This window comes from Arthrobotrys flagrans (genome assembly GCF_004000055.1).
Source record: "Arthrobotrys flagrans strain CBS H-5679 chromosome Unknown unitig_9, whole genome shotgun sequence".
NCBI classification, from domain to species: domain Eukaryota; kingdom Fungi; phylum Ascomycota; class Orbiliomycetes; order Orbiliales; family Orbiliaceae; genus Arthrobotrys; species Arthrobotrys flagrans.
In genome coordinates, this window is record NW_027137551.1 from 1671077 (window position 1) to 1696363 (window position 25287).

The 25287-nt window shown below is 45.6% G+C and overlaps 9 protein-coding genes across 10 annotated transcripts; 3 read left to right on the plus strand and 6 right to left on the minus strand.

Annotated features, from left to right (window-relative positions):
• Positions 1 to 645: 645 nt before the first annotated feature.
• DFL_005840 (uncharacterized protein) lies at positions 646 to 6154 on the minus strand (the record flags this gene model as incomplete). Its single annotated transcript, XM_067635158.1, has 8 exons — positions 646 to 700; positions 768 to 2451; positions 2905 to 3077; positions 3139 to 3244; positions 3300 to 4883; positions 4935 to 5013; positions 5069 to 5179; positions 5240 to 6154. 8 exons carry the CDS (start codon positions 6152 to 6154, stop codon positions 646 to 648), a joined length of 4707 nt encoding a protein of 1568 aa, XP_067489615.1.
• A 2792-nt stretch (positions 6155 to 8946) lies between these two features.
• On the minus strand, positions 8947 to 10827 carry DFL_005841 (uncharacterized protein; the record flags this gene model as incomplete). Its single annotated transcript, XM_067635159.1, has 3 exons — positions 8947 to 10441; positions 10561 to 10724; positions 10783 to 10827. The coding sequence occupies 3 exons, from the start codon at positions 10825 to 10827 to the stop codon at positions 8947 to 8949; spliced, it is 1704 nt and encodes a 567-aa protein (XP_067489616.1).
• A 998-nt stretch (positions 10828 to 11825) lies between these two features.
• DFL_005842 (uncharacterized protein) lies at positions 11826 to 13122 on the minus strand (the record flags this gene model as incomplete). The annotated part of the gene is made up of 3 exons (XM_067635160.1): positions 11826 to 11943; positions 12040 to 12554; positions 12616 to 13122. The coding sequence occupies 3 exons, from the start codon at positions 13120 to 13122 to the stop codon at positions 11826 to 11828; spliced, it is 1140 nt and encodes a 379-aa protein (XP_067489617.1).
• Positions 13123 to 13871: 749 nt separating this feature from the next.
• Positions 13872 to 15124, plus strand: DFL_005843 (uncharacterized protein; the record flags this gene model as incomplete). Its single annotated transcript, XM_067635161.1, has 4 exons — positions 13872 to 14005; positions 14071 to 14759; positions 14838 to 14970; positions 15043 to 15124. 4 exons carry the CDS (start codon positions 13872 to 13874, stop codon positions 15122 to 15124), a joined length of 1038 nt encoding a protein of 345 aa, XP_067489618.1.
• A 148-nt stretch (positions 15125 to 15272) lies between these two features.
• DFL_005844 (uncharacterized protein) lies at positions 15273 to 16263 on the minus strand (the record flags this gene model as incomplete). Its single annotated transcript, XM_067635162.1, has 3 exons — positions 15273 to 15431; positions 15483 to 16121; positions 16186 to 16263. 3 exons carry the CDS (start codon positions 16261 to 16263, stop codon positions 15273 to 15275), a joined length of 876 nt encoding a protein of 291 aa, XP_067489619.1.
• Positions 16264 to 16689: 426 nt separating this feature from the next.
• Positions 16690 to 17142, plus strand: DFL_005845 (uncharacterized protein; the record flags this gene model as incomplete). Its single annotated transcript, XM_067635163.1, has 3 exons — positions 16690 to 16885; positions 17015 to 17034; positions 17104 to 17142. The coding sequence occupies 3 exons, from the start codon at positions 16690 to 16692 to the stop codon at positions 17140 to 17142; spliced, it is 255 nt and encodes an 84-aa protein (XP_067489620.1).
• A 92-nt stretch (positions 17143 to 17234) lies between these two features.
• DFL_005846 (uncharacterized protein) lies at positions 17235 to 17654 on the minus strand (the record flags this gene model as incomplete). Its single annotated transcript, XM_067635164.1, has 1 exon — positions 17235 to 17654. One exon carries the CDS (start codon positions 17652 to 17654, stop codon positions 17235 to 17237), a length of 420 nt encoding a protein of 139 aa, XP_067489621.1.
• Positions 17655 to 18772: 1118 nt separating this feature from the next.
• Positions 18773 to 20706, minus strand: DFL_005847 (uncharacterized protein; the record flags this gene model as incomplete). The annotated part of the gene is made up of 8 exons (XM_067635165.1): positions 18773 to 18861; positions 18925 to 19423; positions 19487 to 19774; positions 19836 to 19959; positions 20012 to 20019; positions 20088 to 20180; positions 20245 to 20609; positions 20673 to 20706. The coding sequence occupies 8 exons, from the start codon at positions 20704 to 20706 to the stop codon at positions 18773 to 18775; spliced, it is 1500 nt and encodes a 499-aa protein (XP_067489622.1).
• A 1714-nt stretch (positions 20707 to 22420) lies between these two features.
• DFL_005848 (uncharacterized protein) lies at positions 22421 to 24175 on the plus strand (the record flags this gene model as incomplete). Of its 2 annotated transcripts, XM_067635167.1 has the most annotated exons (2): positions 22421 to 22697; positions 22778 to 22791. In XM_067635167.1, the coding sequence occupies 2 exons, from the start codon at positions 22421 to 22423 to the stop codon at positions 22789 to 22791; spliced, it is 291 nt and encodes a 96-aa protein (XP_067489624.1). The 2 variants fall into 2 exon arrangements, with proteins under 2 accessions (XP_067489624.1, XP_067489623.1); XM_067635166.1 differs by having other exon boundaries at positions 22421 to 24175.
• Between the last annotated feature and the right edge of the window lie 1112 nt (positions 24176 to 25287).

Genomic DNA, 25287 nt, shown 5'->3' on the forward strand with positions numbered 1-25287 from the left:
TAGATAATAAGATATAAAGTAAGAGTGAATATTATACATACATTCAAACGCGTCCTTACTGAACTGCAATCGAATCGAGGGCTTCGTTACGGGTGGTGTCAGGCTTGTTAATTAATGTCTTCGTGGGTAACCATTGTAGCGCTATCTTCGAACATACACTCTTCATCGATGTAAAAATGCGAAAGAAAAAAAAAAGAAACAAAAAAAATACAATCGTCTATAAAATGCGCAGTAGTATATGAAAAGATGGTGCGAAAGGAAGTAGGACGTCCCGAATGTATACCGCCATGCAAGCATGCGCACAAAGATTATCAAACAAAAACAACAACAAAAAAAAAAAAAAAAGGGAGAGAGAGAAAGAGAAACAAAAGCAAAAGGGACTTCGAACGAGGCTAAATTTTGCAGCAAAAAGGATGTTTAATAAAATTGGTGTTCCATTTCCCGACTCCGCCAATTCACCTCCCAACAAGTAAAAAAAGACAAGAATTTCATGATCATAAGAGACTCCATGGATCCGGGAACGAGATTCAAAACGGCTCGAAATATGATAAAAATGGGGAAACAGGAGGGGGGGTTAAACAAAGAAAAAAAACATTTGTGGGGGTCACAAGGCTAAATTATGCAATTTCGAGTAGTTAGAGATCTTCACAGCTCTGTAAGTCGTCCGTGCCTTAGGTTGATGTTCTCCTTCTTCAGCGCACTACAACCCCACGATGTTAACAATCATACCCAATACGAAATTTAAGTCGAGAAGGCCGTAAACATACCTAACCTCCGCTCTCAACTTCCCCACTTCCTCTTGGCTCTGCACCAACATTCTCACCAGTCCAACTCTATCTTCGTCCGCTCTTCCTTTAAGCCCTCTGACACACTCCTCCAAAGCTTCGTTGAACCTCTTGTAAACCGCATCGTTCTCATTTCTCTCATCTTGCCACATTCTCTCCACCTCTTGATTCCTCTTCAACTCCTTCGCAAGCGCAGCATGACTTTCGTCTCTCAGATTTTCGTAACGTTTATTCAGGTCGTTAACCGTGTTGTTCAGCTTACTCTCCATGAGTCGTAGTTTGCGGCGCATCCCTTCGTCAACACTTGTCGTACCTCCACCCGTAGAACTTGAGCTGCCGCCGCGTGAAAGTTTAGATTCGTATTGGTTGCTGCCCGCGATACTTTTCGTTTCGGTCTTAGTAATAGCTGTACCGGCCCCACTATTTCTCTTCGAAGAACTCTTTGCAAATAGCTCCTGCCCAATCAACGCCAACTCCTGCTCCAACGTTCCGGAAACCTTGCTAACATTCATCTTCTCCCCAGCGAGTCTATTATTCAACCTGCTGTTGTTACCGCTCGCTCTCGACGAACCTGTGCTTCCGGTCCTCTCCAATTCTGACTTAGTGTGGGCAGTGCTGCTATTCGTCGAGGCTTTGGTTTTCGCCGAAGTGGTGCTGCCTGCATCGCTGTGCGCCCGACTCATTCTTACACCGTTAACATTCAACGGGGCAATGTTATCCATATACATCGCCGCTGGCGCAGGACTTCCGCCCGCTCTATCCCTTGTTCCTCCTAAACTTGCATTTTTCGCGTGAGTTGGCACCGGTGGTGGACCCATGCTTCCAACACTGGAATGTACATTCTCCTTGCGATCGACGCTATCTTTCCTCTTTGGGGAAATATCCAGGCCAGCAATGGGTGGGAGATCCTCGTTATCTGTTGGTTCTTCGCCTTCTAGTAGGTCCTTAGCTGCTACTAGATCGCTCAGCGAACTTCTTCTCTTCTTCCTTCTTAGCGCGGGCAAGGGTGATCCTTCTGCTGTGATGTTATTCGACGCCGAAGAGGCGTTTCGTGAGGTAGGTTCCGCTACAGGGCTCGCGACAATGGGACTTAATGGATTTGCCGAAGGGGTATTCGCTCCTGTATTCTTTGGTATAATCAAAGTTGGACCGGTGCCACCTCCTGGCGTCGCGGGGCTTCCGATCTTTGGCCCACTGTCCCGGCTCATCGGCCTAGGAATTACATCTCGTTCATAGAAATCTCGGCGAATATCAGTATCTGTGCTTTGGCTTCGATGAAGATTGCCTAGCTTCGTAGGTGTAGTCAACAGTGTATCTTTTTCCTTTTCCTTCTCTTTCTCCTTACCACTCCTATTGCTTCTCTGCCGTAACATCGACTTAACTGATGACTTGCTGAGACTACCATACCCGCTGTTCGCTGATGTTCCGTTCGTTCCCTTTTCAGAAGCGGTAGCAGATGGCGAGGATTCGCCAACTTCCGAGCTACCAGTATTCGACAAGCCGAACCTCTTTCGTAAACTACTCGAGCTTGAAAGCGGCACGACTGTCGGAATACCCGTTGCACCACTCGTATTAGCCCCGTGCGTCCCTGTCGTCCTGCTCCTCTTTAACACGCCATTGTCTTGCACCGGAGTATATGGGGAGTTCGAGTTCGCTTCGCTGTAGCCTGTAAATGGAGGTTTAGTAGGTGAATACGAAGTAGCCAATTGTCTTGCGGTTTGCCATCCTTCTTTCGACTTGTCCATGGGTCGTCTATCAGAGCGAATCGGCGAAACAGAAGATTCGGATTCGCTTGATTCGAAACCACTGCCATGTTGAAAGGGATTCATGGGACCAGATAGTTCAAAGGGTGGTCGTCCGCGTGTTGGACTTGGGGACCTATCCGGTTCTTGGCCTCCTCGGACTGAGCCTTTCCTCTCGAATAGGCTTTTCTTGGCCGGGCTCAGAGAACGTGTGCGGAAAAGCTCTGGGATTAGAGACATAGTAGGTGTTTTTTTCATAGGTTCATGATCAAGATCTTTAACTTCATAACAATTTTCATAATAGGTAGAATGTGGTGGTAATGGAGGCGGCATATCTTCCCCATCACAAACTTCAGTAGGAAATTTGTGAAACTTACTGTTCAACATGTTGATAGTTTCAATATAGTTGAGCATGTAGAGAAGTAGTTCGGCATGTAGTTTGGCGACTTCGCTGATCTTAGAACTAGTGAGACCTGAAGCGATGAGAATTTCGGTAAATATTGTTCTGAGAGAGTTTTTGGCTTCATCGGTGGATGCTCTTTGGATGGCACTGTGATGGTTTATTTATCAATTACAAGGTTGGGTGTAGGAAGGTGACTTTACAAACATACCGCGAAAAGAGTCCTGTGATTTTGTTGAACCCTCTCTTGTTCTGGGGACCTAAATTATCCAAAAAGTCTTTGAAGTATTTTGAGAAGTCGTCGGGGTGGAGTGTATCTACTTCTTGGTTAGATCGGTGGGATATGGGTCCAAGGAAATAAACTAAACTTACCTAGTTTTGATTGGAGATCTTTGACCGTTTCCTGTGACAGCAGCGTCCCCATAGCTTCTCTCCACTTGCCTTGTAGGAATTTTTCAAACGAATTTAGTACGATATCAACCCCAGCTGCTTGTGCGGCTGCTGTTTTGCTTGAATCAGTCAGCATAGCTTTCAACAATTGATCCACCACATGGTTATTTGAGTTTTTGCGAGAGTATATGAATCCGGGTTGCACCTCCTTCGAAAGTTTGCCATCTAGAACGGAAACAAAGGCATCAAGCACACGCTCAAGCTGCTTATGATAGCTATCACCCTGTTGCGGATGATTCTCAACCAAGTTAATATCCTTCATACGAATTGCAACATCCTCAACTGGGGCCGCACTGCTACCATCAGCACGATATAGTACACTGTGGGGCCGTTCTAGGAGTACAGTTGGTCGAGCCATTTCTGTTGTGCTTTCGAAGGAGGTCGCTTTGAAGGGAGATTTGCCAGGCGATACGTTGGAAGAGCCGAGGAATGTGTGTAAGAACTTGACAGGCGAGGGAGGTCTGAATGTTTTGAACTTAGAATGATGAGAGTCAGAGTCTGGTGCCGAAAGATTCAGCGACCTGATTATTCTACGATGACCCTGGATCATAGCCGCGCTAATAGGGGGGTGTGAGGTATGGGATTGCCTGTCAAGGATGCTGGATATACGTTTGGTGACAACCGTTAGGATATCTAGTTCTCCAACAGTCTCGGTGAAAGCAATCTTCCCCATATCCAAGATATCAATGCGAATCTTCCCGGAATTAACGAAATTCATAGTGGCAGAGATCTCAGGTGCTTTGGTCCTTATGTCAAAGCTTGGAGTCTCAACCCCCATTTGAATCAGCGCTCGACTGGGGGACTTCTCTAGCTCGTAATTCCTAGGTTCGTAGATAGATGTCCACAGTTCCAAGGCATCGAATTTCGAGTTACTATTTCCAGACCATCGAATTTCCTGTACCCGGCTCTTGGATTGCAGCTGAGCTTGAATAATTTCTTCGACAAGTTCATTCGCCTTTCCTTCCCACGGCCCCGATGGCAAGAATTTTTTCATACCGACGGCGGACTCTCGCATATCGTAGACTTCTTCCAAGTCCTTCGTTAGAGTGATCCACATCGCTCTACCATGATCAGAAGTAGAATATCTATTATATTTTAACGAGGTACAACCGGCAAAGTGCAGGTCTGCAGCATCCCGTCGGAAAGCGTTTTGGATGGATGGTGGCATGGTAATTTCTGTGAGAACCCCTTGAGCTTTCATACTACCCGTGCTCGGCCGGTTTATAAATGCAATCGAGTCGGTAAATACGAGAATGATGACGTTGGTTTTCTCAGCTGCTTCAGTATATGGGGCAGCAACTTCGGTCAGGTCAACAGCTGTTACAAGAGGGCCCCCAGGTTTAAAGTTTGTTGGCCAGCCAGATATTAGATTGGAGAGTCGGGCTATAGTCTGGGCTCTTTCTTGAGCTGGAGCGGACTGCATTTCGCAGGTCTTGGACACAATATCGCGAGCCTCAATTAATTTGCTAGCAACAGGAGACGTCACAGCGATATTGTTCAGAACACCTAGAATTCTTTAGCATCTGAAATAGTCGATATGTTGTTCAGGATACCTACCATCAATTATGAGAGTGTATCTTGGCAATCGTTGGATAGGTTCCATCAACGTCGATTTGAGATATTGTTCACCATAATTCTGGCAGCTTTGTTAGATAGTGCAAGAAGCAAACAAGGAGAGGAGATCGACTTACAGCCAGCCGTTGTGAGAATGCTGTGCCACCTCTCATTAGTTCACCTATGAGGCCCGACGAAGCAGGATTCAATGCGATATAGTGACTATATGGATTGTGGAAATTTGGGAACTATCTACGAAGTTAGCATTTGAGATCAAGTAGCAAATGCTTTCGGAATGGAGCACTGACATGGCGTAAGAAGACTTCAGCAACTCCTGCGACCCCATCATCATCATCCATTGCCTTGGTCAACTCATCCAGGAACTTGGAGTTCAATTGATATATCTCATCTAGGTAAGACGGGAACAGCCTAGCGAGTGTTGCTTCATTTGGCTCAGGTGCCTCAGCACCCTCTGCGGTCTGTCGTTCCGGCTTAACCACATCTGCCAATATCTTTTGCAATTTATCAATGTAATTGACCTCGGTGTCCAGCAGTTCCTGCAGCTTTATTGCGACTTTTTCCGGATTCGACTGGGGTAGTGAAACGATTGACTTGGGACGGGTTCGTTCGACTCGAGACGGGCGGCGTTTGAGATTGGTATCTTGTTTATGGACATCTCCTATGAACTGGAGTAATCGCTGGTACTTCGACAATTGAAAGGTGCCAGGTTGTGGAAGTACGAGATCAATATCGATAGACGGGATATATCGAGGTGTTAGGGCGGCAAGAATACTCGAGATAGCATACTCATCTTCAATCCGAACGAGCTTGGCAGCTAGTTCTCCAGCATGAGCAGCAGAGAACGGTTCCGGTTTGGCAGACCTAGCCACTTTTGCAGTCGCACTCGCAGTACCTTTGATGCCAACCGTAAGCTCGACGAAATAGCGACATAATGCAAAGGCGAGTGCTCTGTAGATTTCGGACTCGGTCTTTTCGATCGGCATGAAATTTACAGCTTGGTAGAGAGCAGACGAGGGATCCACGGTCATCCGGGAGTATGAGACGAAGCCGCAGGCAGTGTAAATGTGGGCATCGACTCTCGAAGATGTACCGGAGTATGGGAGAAAGAATATGACGATTTGAGTGAGTAGAGGTTCGGGTGGAGAGACGAAGATTTGGTGATTCCGGCCCAGGTTGGGCAGCTGAGGGCTAACTCGAGCCATCTTTTGTGGGAGACTGTTCGGTTGAATCGATGGCAGTGGTTGTTAGACCGAGGTGATGCGCATAGTATCGAGAAAGACCGGACAAGGGAGCGGAAGCAGCGGTAGACGGGACGATTGACGATGCTGCTTGTAGTGGTGATGAGGAAGAGGAACGGGAAGAGGTTGCTGAAGACGTCGACAGGCAACAGGACTGAGCAGAAGCAGCGATATAGCATGCAGCAGCAACAGCAAAGGAATCCCAGCAAGCAATCTGAAACGGCAACCGCGAAAGCACGTAAACTGCCGTCGGACCTTACAGCGATTCTATTCGGGTGAGCAAGATGGAACGGTTAAGCTTAATTCACTCGGGCGCTAAGACCGTCCGCCAGAAAAAGAGCAGGCCTGACCAGCACCGGTTAGTTGCTGCGCTGTTGCAGCAGTTATCGATATCTCCAGTCGCGCTAGCCCGCCAATAAGCATTCCATCCGAGAGACACCCCTTCGATACGTGATAGGAGAGGACTGTCGCGCTGTCTTTGAGGTATCCGGCTGGGCCAGCTGGGTTCCTGCGTCTTGTTCGGCCCGTGCAGGAAGCCTGCACCGCTTCATTCGTGATCGTTGATAGCGAAAATGAGACAGCTCGAGCTTCGGGGATCGCAATCGCATTGTTTACGTCCCACCGTTACTATTCTTAGCTCCCCGAGACCATCCCCGAAACATACCGGGGTTCGGGCCTTCTGTGTGACACCAGAACAATTTACACTAGACCGGATCCACACTATCCAACAGGAGCCAACGCATCTATTAATTGCCAGTCACTACGATTGGGTAGCTATGTACATGTACATGTATGTACCTAGTATTCGGGGGTTTCCGTTTACGGGTACGTTGGAGCGGCCTGGCGCGGGTGCCATAAAGAAGTTCTGCAACTGAAGGCTGTTGGCTGAAGATATGCGCCCTTTCTTTATCCTTGTGGACACATTGTCGACATATTGGTCTATTTTCTTAAGATTCTTGATGGAAGGGTGCCGTTGTTCCGCCATTGAGTTCAAGACTTTCAATTTGGATAAGGGTAATTTGAGATCAGGTTATAATCAGCCAATAAATAATGTTAAGCGTGGAGTATATTAAATATCAGAATAAAAGGTTTATAGACAAGCCAGGAGGATACTACGCGGATTTGTAGAAATTTGGGATAGGAGTTTGACACCGGTGTCACAGAAGGAGAACCTATGAAATCCTGACCGGATGGGCAAGCTGCAGCCTCAACATTCCAATCTACTGCATATGTCTTTCCAGATCCTTCTACCGATACCCACCTCGTCATGTTCACTTTGCCATGAACATGTATCTAATGGCCTCGTATATGCATTCCCAACTTGCGTAAAACATATGCATGCAAGTCCAAGTCATAACTTCCTGTATCCAAGATATATCCACCCTTTTCCGCTCCCCACCCAGATAGTTAAGAGTACGGTGTGGCAAAGCCTATACTGGAAAGTATATAGCCTAATGCCAAGCTTAGAGTTTTCGATACTGGTAGCTTCGAATTCAGGCGCAAATGGAGGTGCGGAGAGCTTTTGCTCGAAGTCTTGCACGCCGTGCTACTCAAAAGAGCTTTGTTGTCTTGCATTTGCATTCTGCAGCTTCTCTCTCAACCATCGAGATATCAAGCCATCCCATGTTCCCTTCTTTGCTTATCGTGTGGATGACGGATTTTACGATTAAACGCCTTAATATTCTATCCAATTGAAATTCATGGACTGCGTTGTCCATGCGACGTTTTTAGTGAAGTTGAAATTAGAATACAATTTTTTGCATTTTTTTTGGCTGTCATGACGTCAACGTGGCCCTCAAAGGTGGTATACAGATATGAGTATCCTCGGTGGGATAGGCATATTGAATTAACGGCTCGGCCTTGGCCGGGTCTCGCTTCAGAACACTCCAAATACGTTGACGCCTACGCTGTGAGCTATACGTATAAACATATGGCGTCATGTCAGTTCATGAAAGAGAACCGGTTTCTTACTCGCAGAATGAAATTTGATATTGCAGACCATCGCAATCGAATCTTGTAGTTCTAGTAAAGCGGCCATTTATTTTAATACAGGGGGTAATTCCCGGCAACTGGGAAGAAACGGTTCATTGAAATTCGAAAATAGTAGACGGTCTAATATTGGAAATTAATTTTCCCAAGGGTGCAGGTTCGAAATTTCGAGAATTTAACAGCAAACGATGCATCCTAATAAACAATAGGGACCTTCCACGCTTATTCGAATACTCTAGATATATATCGACATGCGACTATATAATTTTAACCAGCCGTATATATTACAATATGAACTTGTAATTTTGGAATTCCGTCCTGACTGAAATTAACAAATATATGACCAATTACCCTGCTTCATTCTTCTCTTAAATTTCATCGTCTTCAGCCCACTTTCGTTTCCGTGTCTTGACTCTGCCCGAGTGTCTAGAACTCGGGAGTAGAAATGTCATTCCTCCTACGGATAGGACACTTTGAGCCGAGGAACTGCTTGTGGATGTCATCGATGTTGCTGTTATTGCGGTGATGCGGGATTTTGTCCCTCCTTTCGACGTCTTGTTGTTATATGTAATGACGTTATCCATTACATCAGAGTTTAAGCTTACTTGCCTTAGAAATAAGAGCTCTGTGTTTGGTCTCTGGCCTATCGCCGCCTCCACACTTTCAACAATATCCCGTCCTGTATTTAGCCTTTTTTCAAAGTGTGGCCACCCCATACCCCGAGATTTCAAATTTACGGGACTTTCTAGCCAAATTTGTCCTGTAAATCAGAGTTGCGAATTAAAGAACTCATGTAAGGAATCAACCAACTTTCTACTTCCGTACCGTTTGATAAAGCTCATTATCCAGAAATTTCTCGGGTTTCGCATTCCCGCGTTGACCTCGAAAAAGTAGGAAAGAAGGGGAAAGAGAGTAGCATCGTCATTGTATACAGCCACCACAGCCACTGTCGAGATACTAGAAGAATGTCCTTTATCATACTCGAAAAGTCTTCTAAAGAGATCATCTCGTTTTAAAAGTCCTGCAAGGTGGATCGGTCGTAAATATATCATAGCCACATCTGGGTCTTGAGCGAATTCCGATTCGAGAACAGAACATAATGGAATTGCAGTTGGGCCATTCCATAAATGTAAGATCTCCGGGCTAAGGAAGCGATTGACGAATCTCCTAGATGAAACAACTTCAGGGCGGAAGGATATGATTGCCACCATAAATGCTGTAAGAGGCAGCTTAGCGGACGTCTTGATATCTTGAAACTCGGATAGTTTCAGGAGGTAGACTGCACTCGCAGGCGTATCTGGCCATCCATAAGCTAGATATTTATGATATAGATCGAATAGATGGTTGAATGTATCGACTTGGTTAAGTATTATTGACAACCGGATCGGGGCATCGTTGGCTGCATTTAAGCCAATATTCAAGAAGTATTGGTAATGATACTGACGGATGTTGTTAATAACTCGGAGAAATAAAGATTTCTCTAAGAAATAAGCGGCTGCAGCCACATGGGCCTTTACTTCACCGCAATATTCATCTAGATTCTTCGGACCGATTTCAGGTATAATCCTTGGCCAATCAGTTATATCCGTTCCATGTACGTGTTCTTCATTGAGGAATAAAGCGGTGAAAAATAACGGAGAGAGCCTCAGGAAAGGGTAGCCATCGCTGTGAAGTGTTTTGTCTGTGGATTCGCTGATGCCAAATTTTGGGTGGTATTCGAAGTCTTCGCTACACATCTGGGCAACTGCCGCCAACGTCTTGTAAAGATGTGAAATGTTGGCAAGTGTAATATGAGAAGGACTTTCATTCGCATTGCCCCATTTTTCGAATATTATTTCCAATCCCTTTAGCCTTCGGAAATGCAGCCCAGCAGCCGCGTCCAGTATGGCTTGGGCGGGTTCTCCCCCTCTGGCCGCGGAACTGTCCATACCCATATACTCGTCCTCTATGACCTTCGGAAGATAACTAATCTTATCAGAAGATATAGTGCCGAGTATGTATGCTTTCGCTTTATCACCTTTGCATGTAAGTCGACTAACTGTCTTCCATGCTTCATGGCGAGCCCTTTCAAGCACTTTTTCGACTTGGTTAGAAACAGATTCGATTAGAGAGCGAGTCTTCCCAAAGTTATAAAAGGATTGCCGAATATCAGAGCTCCCGAACCCTAGCCTCAAGGCCCCGAACTCCGAATCGTTCCGAATAGTGTATTCGAGTTGCCTAGCTTCCTCTCGCAAATATAGAAGGCAATCTATTTCCGATATTCTGCAAGATACTTTTGTCAACGTATGAACCTCAATACTTAGGCATGTATGTTTAAATAAAAACACAAAGCTGCAGCTCTGTTAAAGTGTATGAGCATGTGAAGAAAAGAGTAAACGTACAATTCATCTACTGAGCGGAGTTTCTCCTTCTCCAACAGCTCGGCTCGTCTGGTTTCAGAAATGGTCATCAGTTGTTTCTTACTCATGAATTCTGAGCAAGAATACCCTGATATCACACAGTAGTCGCAACGCTGGCTGGGCCAGGTACGGATTTCTGGTGTGCACTATTAAGAATTTATGTTAGATTGGCCGCAATTTTAAATACTGGAGCTCTGTACGTACCTTTTTCTTGCGGTCGGAAAGGCGGCATTGGGCACAACTGACCATTTTGAAACTGCTTCCAAATAGGCAAGGAGAGGCTATGGTAGGACGGTCGCAAGTGTTTCTGTCTCATGGAGTTTTATTTCGCTATAGCCTTTCTGTGTATCCGTATTCGGAGCTAGGTATCTACCCGGTTTATAGAGAAATTTAAAGGGAACCGGTTATGAATTATAAGAAAGGTGTTTGCATAGATTCTGGCCGTATCGACTGGGAAACGTTAGTGGCGAGATTGGGGAAACTTTATAAAATTGGTGGTTATAGCAATAAAGATATGGATGTATTTTGTACCAGAGCAGTGTATGAACGTATCAGAGAGGCCGAAGGGCTGCCTTTACTTGTGATAACATCCACAGGCGTTCGAAGGGTTATGGTGAAATGACCTGGGATTCGGTTTATATACATTCCCTAGTTTCGCCAGAACTGCAGGGCTTCTCGCGATCTGGTCGTGAGCCGCCCCTGCATTTCCGGAGCTACCCTCGCCATGACCAGTAGCAAAAATCGCATGGTCCTGATTGGCTCCGAAGTCAGCCGTCGCAGAAATTTAGGCTATGATTGGTCCGATTTTTCCGCTTTCTCGGCTCGCACTTGGCTGGGGTGTCAATATACACATTGGGTTGCCTATCGTGTTGGCCTTTTTCGGTCAGCCTTCCATTATATTTAGCATTTTAGTGTTAGGACGTGGCCTCAATCGCCTTCTCGAGCTTGCGAAATTTAAGATCGCAATCTATGGGAGGATGGAACACCTATACTCATTATATACTAGTAGTATACTACAACATGGATTTACTGAGCTCATATGATCATATTTGCATTGCTCATGCGCCCAGCTTGGTTCTTCCATGCAGAAAGAAGTTGCCTTTTATAAAATTTAAAGAATACAGTTATATATATACAATAGGTACCAACCAGGTCTGCAGGTACGAGACAAAATAGGTACATATATCTCGATACAAAGACGTAGGGCACAAGTATTCTACAAAGATAAAGAAATAGAATGTGAAACATCAAACCATCGTCATCTTATCTTTAGCGTCCGAAATTCCTCCAAGCAAGATCTTTTCAATGCAATCCCTTGTTAACGAAACATCAGGCCATGTATGAACCACCGTATCGACAATATCCCTAGCCAAATTCAGATTCATTAGCATGTTTCCAAAACTCAACCAAACGGTACATTAACCGCCTGAGTATTTAGACATGAGTCTTGCTTCCACTTACCTTATTTGATACTGCTCTTCCAATCCGTCATCCACAGACTTAAAAAAGAGTCTTGCCCCTTGATCATCGCCAACTTGTACAAATTGTATCCCAAGCAAATGTTGCGGCGCACTCTTTTCCGTTAACTTCCTTGCCACGGATACAATATATTTTATCACATCTTTCCTATCTTTTCGCTTCCCATCCGTTATCACAATGATGTTTAACCCTTCTTTCTCAAGAGCCTTGCTTTTTCTCATACCGCTTAGGTACGGTTTAATGATCCTTTTCAGCCCCGCGCTCATCGAAGCGCCTCCACGGGCTGTTACACCGTGCCAAAAAACATCACCGGGGGGAATTCGATCTCCTAGTTTGATCTTTTGGGTATGGGCTTGTCTATCATCTGAGAGGAATTGGATCTCGACAGCTTTTTCACTATTTTGGGTCACTAGAGGGACGAGCGTTTCTAGAAGGTCGTAGGCTGACTTTAGATGGCTTGAGGAGATCATGGAGGTGGAGTCATCGACTATGAAGACCTATTACTAAAGTGAGTATTCTAAATCTGAAATAATGAGAGCTCTCTACAACCAGACGTACAGTTTTATATAACTTCAAGAGCCCCAGTTCACCGCTTCCAATTGGAGTAGTCGGTGGGCTGATCGGTGATTGGAAATACCTGTCCGGGCTGGGCTCTAGATTTCCAACCAGAGTTGGTGGACTCGTAATTATTCGCGGCAGCTCTGGATGTACTCCAGACCACGACGAGGGCTGGAGGTTGTTACTCCGTGAGTACCCGTTTGCCGGTGCTCCATTCTGATATTGAGGTCTTGGGATATTGGCCGTATTATCTGGAAGTTCTGCAGGCGGGACGAAGTTTTGCGTGTTTCCCAATCCTGTAAAACTGAAGTGGGTCGTGGCTTGAGTAGGGCTAGTGGGACTGATGACTGGAGTGCTAGGTCGCCATGGATTTGCTTCGGCGAGAGGATCTTTACCAAAGGGGTACTGAGGAGGTATATACTCTTGTGACCGTCTTCGTGCTCGTTTTAGTTTGAAGCTAAAATCGAGTTCGAAGGGGAGATGGACGAAACCAGAAAGATTAGTCATTTTATGTATATATGAGTATTGTGCAACAGAAAACCAATATAATGAAGCTCTTTTATGAGTATCTTGGCGGAAAAATTGAAGGTGGGAGTAGTTATGGTCAAGAATAAATATATTTCAAGAAGGGTCTACAGAGCGGGGCAAAGAATATCTTGCAATTCGGGATGGGATATAAATACTTCATCCAAACAATTGAAATTTCGCTTGGAATGGAAGGCTATCACTGGACTCAGATAATTTTTACATTGCTCAGTGGTTGAGGAGCGAAGAGTGGGATTGCCAGCCAATCCTGCATATGCATGCAAATGCACATGCTGAACATGACCTTCTCGTCGTCTGCATATGATTGGACAACTGTGTAGACAATTATTATCCATATCCTGGGCCGGATAGCTCTAAGACATGGCTCTCGTGCCGCTGCTATTCGATGACGAGTTGATGAATTTAACAACATCCTTGCTGCAGGGTTTTCTTCATACTCTATGGCTTGTTGAAAGGTCATTGTTCATTAGCTTTTTTTACGTTATGCAAGGCCAAGGTGCTGCCGTCATATCTTGTGAATTGTATGTGGTTGAGGCTTTGTGTTGGTGGCTGTTGGTGGCTGCTAAAAGTGGCTAGTGCATATGCCCTGAGCCTATCCGTACCGGGATCACCCCGGTACACATTCCCCGGAGCATGCTATGTGTGAAACGCGTCGCCAATATCACCCCACGTTCACGTCCCCATTCCTCTACCCAACCCAAACAACTATCATGTCGACTCAAGACGATAGCAAGGCTATACCATTGGCCTTTGCGCATGAACAAGCTCCAGTCCGACTACTCGAATTACCTCCATCTTTACTCTCCTTGATCGAGAATTCGACTTTCCAAAGCCCAGCACCAGTGTACTTGACATCCTGCGATTCCAACCTGACCTCTTCGAAATAATATGTTGACCACTAGCTTTTAGGCTCAAGATCAAAGCACCTCCAAATCCAATCAATAACGGTCCAAATACTACTTCTACCGGACCAACGCCATTTGCTGTCCTTACTACAGCTACCGAAACTTATAATATCCGGAGTGTGCACTCCTCTAACTCAATATTCATACTGAAACCTGTTCCGATTCCCATTATTCAAGACCAAGATGAGGTTGATTCAGACACTGAAATGGTCGACGACCCTATCATTACTACGAAACCTGGGGTAATTGTAACTTCAACGTGTGCATCACACCTCGAGCTTCTACCTTCCAAACCAAATACCGAGTTACTTCTTCAGTCGACACTCACGGAATACAAATCTTCTGAAACACCTCCAGAACGTCCTTCCGAGCCTCTATCAAAATCTCAGATTCTGCTGAATACACCGGTATCAGATGCAGAATTCCACGAAGGATGGCGTGGTGTGACAGCTTTCGAGATGGATGACTGGGCATTACGACTATCACCTCAAATTGCTCTAAATATATTTAATATTCTGATCGAACTTATTGTCAGCCATGGCAAACTTCAGGAAACCGACAAAGACGAAATGGGAATGCATTTCTTCATGAAGCTGGTAGAGCAGGATGGAGATCTTGAATACCCAAAAGATGCGATTAGAGCGGTTGTTCAGGGAGCCTTTGAGGGCAAGAAAATTGAAGATGGTAGTCTGGGTATGTTGAATTCTATGTTGAAGGCAAAACGACGCATTCGCTTACATTATCACGAATTCTAACTCATCGCTGATATAGCATACTCCTACACCACCCCATATACAACGAAGTGGGTTGGAAAACATATCCTCTTATCCAATCCGAATAAATCATTTACGGAAAGAGAGTTTATGGAGACTTGGCGGTCTAAAGCCCCGGACGAGTGCGAGAGGTTTGTGGATTTGAAGTTGTTGGATGGGTTGCATACCCGATCAGTGTTAGGGGTTATTCGGTATATCCATAGCACTGAAAACGACAGTGTGGCACCGGCGACCAAGAAGAAGAACAAATGGCACGAAAAGTTCGCGGCTGGGAAGAAGCGGTAGAGATATATACTCGACCAATGAGAGGGACGATATTGGAGTCTGCAAGGACGCCACACTAGATTCTCCCGTTGGATGGATCACGCCCTTTACTCCTCTATTTACAAGTATTTACAAGCTTCATACTTAAGTAACAACTTACCTGCCGTTCTCATAACTCCGAAAGAGCATTGGCCGCTCCCGTATAGGCTCCCAGAAACACGGCTCCTCCAGCACTAATCCACATCACTCTCGGTCCGATTCCACTCAAGAGGGTCCTAGCTCCTTCCTCTGCAACAATCTTCCTAAACATGGAGACCATCGATATACTCTATCCCGATATTAGTATATTTCCCCGCCAATTTGATTTCCTCAAACGCACCTTCTCAGCCAACATCATTCTCGTTTTCATCACGTCCAACGGCGTTGTCACCGCTGCCGCCACACCTCCCGCCACACTTCCACAAACGGCACTTTCCGCTCCACTTGCCCTTCTATCACCCCCACCTCTGACTTGAACACACCATTTCTTCATGCCCTCCCATAGCGGGAACTGAATCATCGTAAACGGTATCTCGCGCATAATTGTCACTCCATAGCCTCTGTAAATTTCCCTCCAGACCCCTAGCAGGCCCCGATCCCTCCCCAAATTTACAACATATTTGACAGCAGCCAGAGAGCTACCAGTGCCTGTCGCCTGCGCACGTTGCTTCACAACTTCCACAGGAACTCGGACCGTACAAGCTGCCACTTCTCCTATCGCACTAGCAAGCATTGAAGCAGCAGGCGTATCGTTTCCTCCCAGATAATTCGTCGTAAACGCCGAATTCTTTACTCCTTCGTAACTGACGAAGAACAAGGCCGCACCGGGAGCAGAGCCAAGGAATACGGACCCAATACCACGGTAGACATTTCGGAAACCGCCGGAAGCGAGAAACCCGGACGAGGATTGCAGACGAGTTTTGAGGGTATCGAGAGGAAAGAGGGTTAGGTCGACTGTGAGACCGGCGACGGCACCTGCCTTGTGGATTGGAAGGTTAGCAAGATCAGGACGCAGGCCTGGTAGATAAGAGAACGACACGTACTAGGAGAGCCCGTGCGAAAGGACTTAGAGCAGGATCACGGCTAGTTTTTAGCCCTGATGAGGATGGATCTCCACCCATCGTGATGAATTGACGGGCTTTGGTGTCCCGCAGTGTGGCAATTGCTGCAGAGAGGTGGTCGAAAGGCCGAGCAAGGAAGCGCAGGCTGAAGAGTTTGAAGCCGAACGCGACACAACACACGCCGCTGACGATCTTGTGCAACGTTGGCTACCCTGCCCAGCAACCGATCTGGCCGGGATTCTCCTAGACTCAACCTTAAACCTCACACGTTGCGGGCACGAGGATATGATATCGAATCTCGAGTCCGGCTGCCACATTTCAACCGTACTTCCTTACTTCCTTATCTTTCTACTTTTCACCGAGATTACCTACTCTGGCATAGTATCCTGGGCTTCAATATACGATCGAACCTCCGGCCGCTATTGTGGAGACTAGTATACATTCTTGAGCTTATTAATCTAATCTGGCCTCGACCAAATTCACACCATGCCCCGATGTCACAAACTCACCTACATTGATTCCCGGCGCATAATACTAAGACTCCTCAATAATGCCTTCGAAGAGAAGGGTATGCTACCTAGCCTCAATGATCCATTGATTACGTCTGAAGAAAGGAAACTAGTCGAGCAATGGGATAAGGAGATTGTGAGACTTTATGCGGATGTTGCATTTTTGCGACGAAGTAAGAAGTCGGAGGATGTAATTCTGTGGGTTAGATGAAAGGGAATAGTAGAGAGCAGAATCAATACCCGAGGTGCCTACATATTTACGGGGGGCTTTGGAACAGAGGTTTGATCATCCATATGGTTAGAGGGGCTAGTTTTCACAAATGTTAGTATTTCTAATTCTTGTTATGAAAACCCTTCCATTCCATGCTAATTTATACCCTGACATTTTTAGATACACACCCAGGTCCAGCACGCCAAACTTTCAATCTAAACCCAAATGACGGTTCGCTCTCTCAAAAAAAAAACATATCCCCGCTCAGAAATCAGCGTCACAAAGCTCCAGCTACATATTAAGTGACCAAACTACGCAAGCGCCTGCAATATCTCCATAACCCAATCATCCTCAACCCCATCATCATCTCTCTTCTTTTTCTTCAACTCATCATCCTTCCCTTCCTTCTTTTTCTTCATCTCATCATCCTTCCCTTCCTTCTTTTTCTTCCTTCCCTCTTTCTTCTCTCTCTTCTTTCGTTCTCTCTCTTCTTTTCCACCAACATCTCCCCAGATTAGCCAATTCGCTGCTTTGATGGAGTTGTCTAGAACTTTCTCTCCTGTGGATTTTCCGGCGCTGGTGTCTGATTGGTGATTCATCCAGGTTGTTTGGGTTTGGGGTTCTAACGCTTCGTCTTGATAATATTGCTGGGCATTGAGTGGAGACGATTGGTTATCAGATGAACTAGAAGGCTGGGCCGTTGGGTAACGGGAAGGACTAGTAGTGTCCATTTGGAAGTCTTTCGGCCGGCGGGCAATGTCTATAAGTTGGATCGGTTTCGAGACTCTCTCTCGTTAAGCAGGTAAAAGGATAATTTCGGTGACCTTTCCCGTGGTAAAGGGAATGGTTCTTTGGGGTAGTTTGGCTTTGTTGTATAATGTGGAGGCAGCCGACCCGCAAGCTGGAAGAAATGTTATATACGAATAAAGTTTCCTCCAATATAGCGTTGCAGAGACCAGTTACCTTCTCTTAAATTTTTATTTGAAGTGTATGTATAGACGGAATATAAATACCCCTGACATACAGGCCAAAGAGCCGCCTTTTATATCTTCCAATCGGGTGACACAGCCCAAGCTTTGCAAAATTAACAATGCTTCAATGCCAAATTCCTCCTCGTGCATCCTAACGTTACGCTAGAATTACGCCTTGTTGCTGAACGTAGGAGACCGTGAAATGATAATCCAATGGTCATTTCGTACCAATAAATGACAAGACCCACAATACGACCAAGAGCCATGGCGCTCGTGTTGCGGCTTGTACCCTCCATTGATGTCGCTCATCACCAGAATTCCATGGAATCCGAGTTTTCCACGGCCGCTAAACTCTCAATCCGAAGTCAATTATATGCCAAATTACCTGCTAAGTTCTGTCGAGATTAAACCCGGCTACCTAAGCCTAACGGTTACACCGACAATTTCCCGATTTGGTCGCATTTGGTACCTTCGCCTACGCAAAGGCTCGGGCGGTGCAAAGTACCAAGCTTTCACTTAGCGTGAGAGAATATTCGGTAGTCGCTTGGTATAAATCGGGTGATGGGTGAATAAGCACTTGGCAGGTTTTTTCGTAACTTTATTTGATTATCTGACGATGTCGGGCTTACGAGGCACTTTAGATACGAATCTTTCTGCACAGGTTGAGTCCCAAGAGACCATAGTTCATCTGAAATTTCAAAACTATCTATTGTACAAACGTTCCTGCCCAAAAGAATGAATGAACTCTTCCCTCCCAATGTTATATTTTTGTTAAGGTTTTATAGTTATTATACTAAAAGAATTTCCGTAGACGCCAAACGCCAATACGCCGATATACGCCAAAATATCAAACCCGATCTCAATGTGTACCAATGCCTCTAGTTCAACGGAGCCTTCTCTAAGTTCTCGGTGGTGATCATGATCTTGATCTTTTCGGCAATAACCGGATAAACATTGCTAAACATACCTATAGATCACAAACCAAGATTAGCCATCACCCGATAACAAATCCCCAAAATGAAAGACTTACCAAGTGCCTTCTCCTGAACCTGCGGAATAGCCCCCTTCAAATGACAAGCCACATTGTACACAAAATGTTCCTGCTGACCCTCCTGCTTCCCGAGCACATCCCAAAACCCCCTCGCCTGCACAAAATCATCATCCACAACTTCACTCTTAAACCCCACCACACTACCGATCCATTCTTCATGCCCTCCGACTTTATATCCGTGTGCTCCATTTTTACCTACATATTTAATCGGTTTGAGGTCCGAGCCAACGTAGCTTGGATCGCCACCGTAGTTGTCTGTGAACGTCATGAAACCGTCACGTTGGAATGGGCAGTAGACACGGGAGACGGCGCGGTTGCAGGGGAGGTGTTGGTAGTTTACGCCGAGACGGTAGCGGGCTGCGTCGTTGTAGGCGAACATGCGGGCTTGGAGCATGGGATCGGCGGAGGGGGCGATTCCGGGTACCATGTTTGAGGGGGAGAAGGCGGCTTGTTCGATTTCGGCGAAGTAGTTCCCGGGCTTTTTTAGTTTATGTTAGTAGTTGCTTCTTTTGGATGTAAGAGATTGATGAAATAGCCTTACATTTTTATTAAGAGTAAGTTTAGCAACAGGAATAAGTGGGAAATCGGAGTGTGGCCAAATTTTGGTCATGTCGAAGATATTCCAGCGATAGTTTTCGGCTTGTGATGGGGTCATGACTTGAAAGTAAACAGTCCACGATGGGAAGTCGCCTTTGGCGATTGATTCGTAAAGGTCGGCACCATGGATGCCGGGTGCTTCGCCGGCTAGCTCTGTGGCTTCGTCGTTGGTAAGGCTTTGAACTCCCTGGTTGGTCTTAATGTGGGCTTTGATGTAGTGGAATGTTCCATCCTGTGGGAAAATAGAAGTGGGTCAAATGGACTCAAACGGATCCGGCGGTGTATTAACTAACCCCCTTGGTAATTTTATATGTATGGCCGCTGTAGGCATTAAGATGCCTAACAGTCTTTGGGGTACCTCGGTCACTGAATAGGGCCATAATGGCGTGGATTCCTTCCTGGTTGTTATTATGGAAACTAAAAATATCGTTATAAAAATATCTATGTCAAGAAGTAAATGTGCGCATACTCCCAGAACTTTGCAAAATCCATGTTAGCCTAGCTCGAACTAAGAAATCAATTACAAGACAATGGGTATCTCTTACCATAGTAGGATCTCCTTGATTAGTTGCCGGGTGCCTCTTATGAGACCGGTTAAGAGAAGGAAACTTAATAGGATCCCGAACAAAAAATACAGGCTACATCGATATCAAACATTAGCTATACTTTCACATCTCCATCAGCTGAAAAATCAAAACTTACAATACTATTAAAAACAAAATCCTGATTCCCCTCCTCCGTAAATATCTTCATCCCCCACCCCCTAACATCTCTAATAGTATCGGCCCCACCCCTCTCAGGCCCCACAGTCGAAACCCTCAAAAGAACCTTCGACTTCTTACCAACTCCATTGAGGAATTTTGCATCAGTAAGTTCAGAGATGTCGTGTGTAACTTCGAATTCTCCCCATGCACCGACGCCAGCGGCGTGGACTACACGCTCTGGGATCCTTTCACGGCTAAAATGGGCAAGGGTTTCTATAAGTTGGGTGTCTTGGAGAAGCAAAAGGCCTTTGATGTTGTTGCCACCGAAGTGTTGGGCTGTGGAGGCGCTGGCGTAGGGGACGCCTATAGGAACGAAGATGCCATCAGTAAAAGGTATGCAAGAGTTGAAGAGTAATGGGTACGCACCTTCGGCCCCGGTGTATGTAGGAGCGGTTTCCATAATGATTTAGATTTAGATATTAGGTGAAGATAGAAAAATGGAATTTCTAACAGATTTATATATAGTACGGTGATTAGATTTCGACTTGATTTGAATGGATTGCAATTAAGATGCTGGTGATTAGTCTCGATGCAAGAAGGGGGAATCTGTAGCTTAATATACACGACTCACCCATAGCCTCGAGGCCATGGCACGTATACCGGGCCGGCAACAGAATTCATGCTATCGAAATTTTTTCAGAGATTTCTGAATGCTATGGTGATTGAATTCGAATGACTCGAGTACTCGGGATATGCCGCACACACAAGCAAATAGCAGCGAATGTCCCAACGACCCGACAGTTTTCACAAAAGTACTTCGTCGACATGTTCAACGTCACGAATCAATATCGAGCCGATAGTTGTTAAACGCGCGTGCAATCTGATGTCATTATGCATACACCCCGGTCAATTTTGTCTTCTTTCCCCAATTTACAATTTAAAATATCAAATTCTTAATGCACCGGACAATAAAATCCAAGAGCGCTGTGGGATCAAAAAAAAGGACCCTTCGCTCTCTTTCCGCCCCTGCAAATATTGAGCCTTGCAGCCTGCATGATACTTCAAATCCAGGTTTCCCAACCCTCGAACAATACTTTGTTTTCAATTTCGTACGAATTCTCCACAATTGTTGACTAATCTTTGACCCTGGAGATCATGGAAATGCATCCGAACGTTTCCCTAGACTATTCCGAAATTGTCCGCGCTTGTAACCCGAATTTAGTTAGTTTTATCCTAGCATGTTGCCGCGTCACTATCCCTGAGCCAATCGATGAACCCGAACTGACTACCTTTTCCGTAGACATCCGAACTCCGGCCGAATCTAGAACAACTTCGTCACTAGCGCTCCTTCTTGCCGAAAAGGCCAGTAACCTTAATTAAGCTTGCGTTACACCTACCCTTCGCTATGGGCAAATATAGTTTCCGCCTGGATTCCGCATACCAAAACCAACCGTTGACCACCCCGGCAAGGTCCGAATCCTAACTAGAGATCCTAGTTTCGTAGGGCTAAATGTGCATGATTACATATGTCCTCGTACAACATGAGTATTTATTTGAATTGTGATTGGTGGAAAATATCTTAGTGCGCAGAATGGGGGAATTCAGTAGACGTTAGGCATGGGTCAGTTGTGAATTGTTCTTAGCTTTTGTTAACATCAAAAAAAAAGTTCGGTATACCGAGTCGAGATGTACGAATGTGAAGTTGGACACGCATTAACCCTTTCTCCGAATGTGCCGCGTATGTGTGTACAGACTTGAGCCTGTGACATCGATATCGTACGATTGTGGTTTATGATATCATCGTTTGAAATTTTGAAGAAACGGTGTAGAATATGGAAGTTCGAAGGTTACGAGACTGGATTCGAAAGAGATAAATAGATCAGATATTTCCCAGAGTTGAGGAGGAAATAGTATCATCAGCATCAGCATCTTCGGTATCACAATCACAGCATCTTAGCAACTATCAATCCAAACATTCAGCATCAATTTTCTTCTTCACCAAAATTCCTTTAATCAAACCACTAATCTCCACATTGATTTATCAGCTTCTGCTTCAGCAATAATTTATAATTTCGTACTATCATCTCCTCGATTGATATCGCAATTTTGCATTGAAACCCCTCTCTACTTGTAATTGAATATATTTCGGTAACATCTTAATTCTTCATATTAAAATGCCCGTCGTCACTAGTATCTCCAACGGTGCCCACTACGATTTCATTATCGTTGGCGGTGATACCGCAGGAAACGTCGTCGCCGGCCGTCTCGCCGATAACCCGAATGCCACCATCCTCATCGTCGAGGCTGGTGTCGGCAACCCAGAGCAAATCGAGGAGATCATGACTCCATCCAACGCCATGAACCTTCGAGGCTCCAAACACGACTGGGCCTACAAGACCACCATGGTCAAGCGTGATGACTACGAGCGTATCGAGAAGCCAAACACCCGTGGTAAGGCGCTCGGTGGCAGTTCTTCCCTCAACTACTTTACCTGGATTCCAGGATGCAAAGCTACCTTCGACTACATGGAGGAATATGGTGGTAAAGACTGGACCTGGGACAAGCTTTTGCCCTATCTTCGCAAGTCGGCAACTTATCATGACGACGAGGGTCTATACCCCACCGAACTCGCCAAGATCGGCTCCGGTGGTCCACTTAACATTTCCCATGCCGAATTGCTCCCTGAGTTGGCTCCTTTCCGTGATGCTTTGACTAAAGCTTGGTTGTCCCCGGGTGGAACCCTTACTGAAAACATTTACGATGGCGACATGATTGGTCTCACTCACTGTGTTGACTCTATTTACCAGGGTCGTCGCAATGGTTCCTTTCTCTTCGTCCCCGACTCTAAGAAGAACATTACCATCTTGCCTGAAGTTCATAGCAAGAAGCTCATCATCGACAAGGCCAGTTTGACTGCCAAGGGTGTTACTGTTATTGATAAGAATGGCGAAGAACTCAGCTTCTACGCTGACCGTGAGGTCATCTTATCTCAAGGTGTCTTCGAGTCTCCCAAACTTCTCATGCTCAGCGGTATCGGCCAAAAGAACCAGCTCGAAAAGTTTGGTATCGAAGTCCTTCTCGACTCCCCGCACGTTGGCAAGAATTTGATCGATCATCCAGCCGTCCCATTCGTCCTTAAAGTCAAAGACGATCTCTGCATGGACGACGTTCTCCTTCGCAAGAACGAGAAGAACTTCGCCGCCAAATCTGCCTACTCTGAGAACCACTCCGGCCCCGTCGGTTCCGGTCTCCTCGAACTCGTCGGCTTCCCACGTATCGACAAATACCTCGAAAAAGACGCCGAATACAACCGTCGCAAAGTCGCCAACGGTGGACTCGACCCCCTTTCTCCACACGGCCAACCCCACTTCGAGCTCGACTTCGTCGGAATGTTCAGCTCCGCCTTCCAATGGCACTACCCCATCCCCAAACAAGGTTCCCACATCAGCGTCGTCGTCGATCTGGTCCGCACCATCTCCGCCCCCGGTGAAGTCACCCTCCAAAGCGCCGATCCACTCGTCCAACCAGCCATCAACCTTAACTTCTTCGCCGATGAACTCGATATCATCGCCATGCGCGAGGGTATCCGTTTCAGCTATGATGTTCTCACTAAGGGTGAAGCCTTTAAGGATCTTGTGGTTGCTGAGTATCCATGGGAGATGCCATTGAATGATGATAATGCTATGCGCCACGCTGTTTTAGACAGATGTCAGACTGCTTTCCATCCTCTTGGGACTAACCGTGTTTCTAAGGATATCACTCAGGGTGTTGTTGATGATAAGTTCAAGGTTCATGGGATTAAGAATTTGAGGGTTATTGATGCTTCGGCTCTTCCGGTTATGCCTGATTGCCGTATTCAGAATTCTGTTTACATGTGTGGTGAGAAGGGGGCTGATGATATCAAGGCTGCACATAAGGATCTCTATTAGATTGATGGGTCTAGGACGGATATTTGTATATGATACTGTATTTCTTTGGAAAACAAAATTGGAGTTTGGTCGCGCGGCGTGTTTGAATTTTTTTGAAAGGGCTTACACTGGACGGGGGGTTAAGTAGCTTGGAAATGTATTTTATAAACCGGTGTTAATGTTATTTATAAATGTTGCTTTTCGATGGAAAATTGCGAATCAATATCTTTAGATCGTTGTCAGGTGTATCGGGACTATCAAAGTGTGTACAGGCTCATCTCGGACTTAGCCCAGCTATAATATACCTGAAAGGTTGCAGTCGATGAATTTTTAGGGCTCATGAATCATATGAAAAGATTCCGGCATCACCACATTTGAACTTACTTTCCTCTAATCGACATCCGGAAAGCAAACTTAGACCTTATTCTGTCTTAAAATACTAATTAAATCGAATATCTCTATCTCAAACCTAGCTTCCTAAGTCCCTAGGAGATGTCTATTCTACTAAATTCAGGGTATATGTAAGTACCCAAGTAAGTTTTGGAACCTGATCTCCCAGTGGTGGAATTCGAGACCGAGAATTTAATTCAAATGTGTGTTGCCAACCAGGCAACAAAACTGCAACATTCGGGGCCTTCGTCAACTCCGACGTCTTCGCCATCGGTTATATTATATTTCCTATATTAAACTTCTTTCGGCCGAATGCGCCGTCGAATTACGAAGCTTTGATAACCTATGACCTGAAGCAATCTTCTATAAAAATCAACTAACAGTTGCCGTCGATCAACGACGTGGCCAATCCAATCCCAACATCCTACAAAAAATACGAACGGACACCGCGGACTTCCATCTGAACTCCAACTATATCCAGCACCCCTGGTAACAAAAAGGATCACTCGGCTTTTAAGCCTCTCCTTCTCGCTCATAGTACTTATCTCTTAGAGATAGTAGAATATCCTACGTCGGCAGGCCGACTAAGCCGAGACGGCGCACATCGGTACCCCGACTTTTAGTTTGAGTCATGATGCCAACGGTCGACTTTGGATTATGTGTATTTCCGGGCGGTGCCAGTGCGCTGCAGCAGCGTTGCATGAGACTTCAAGACATGATATTTAGACATATAAATATACCAA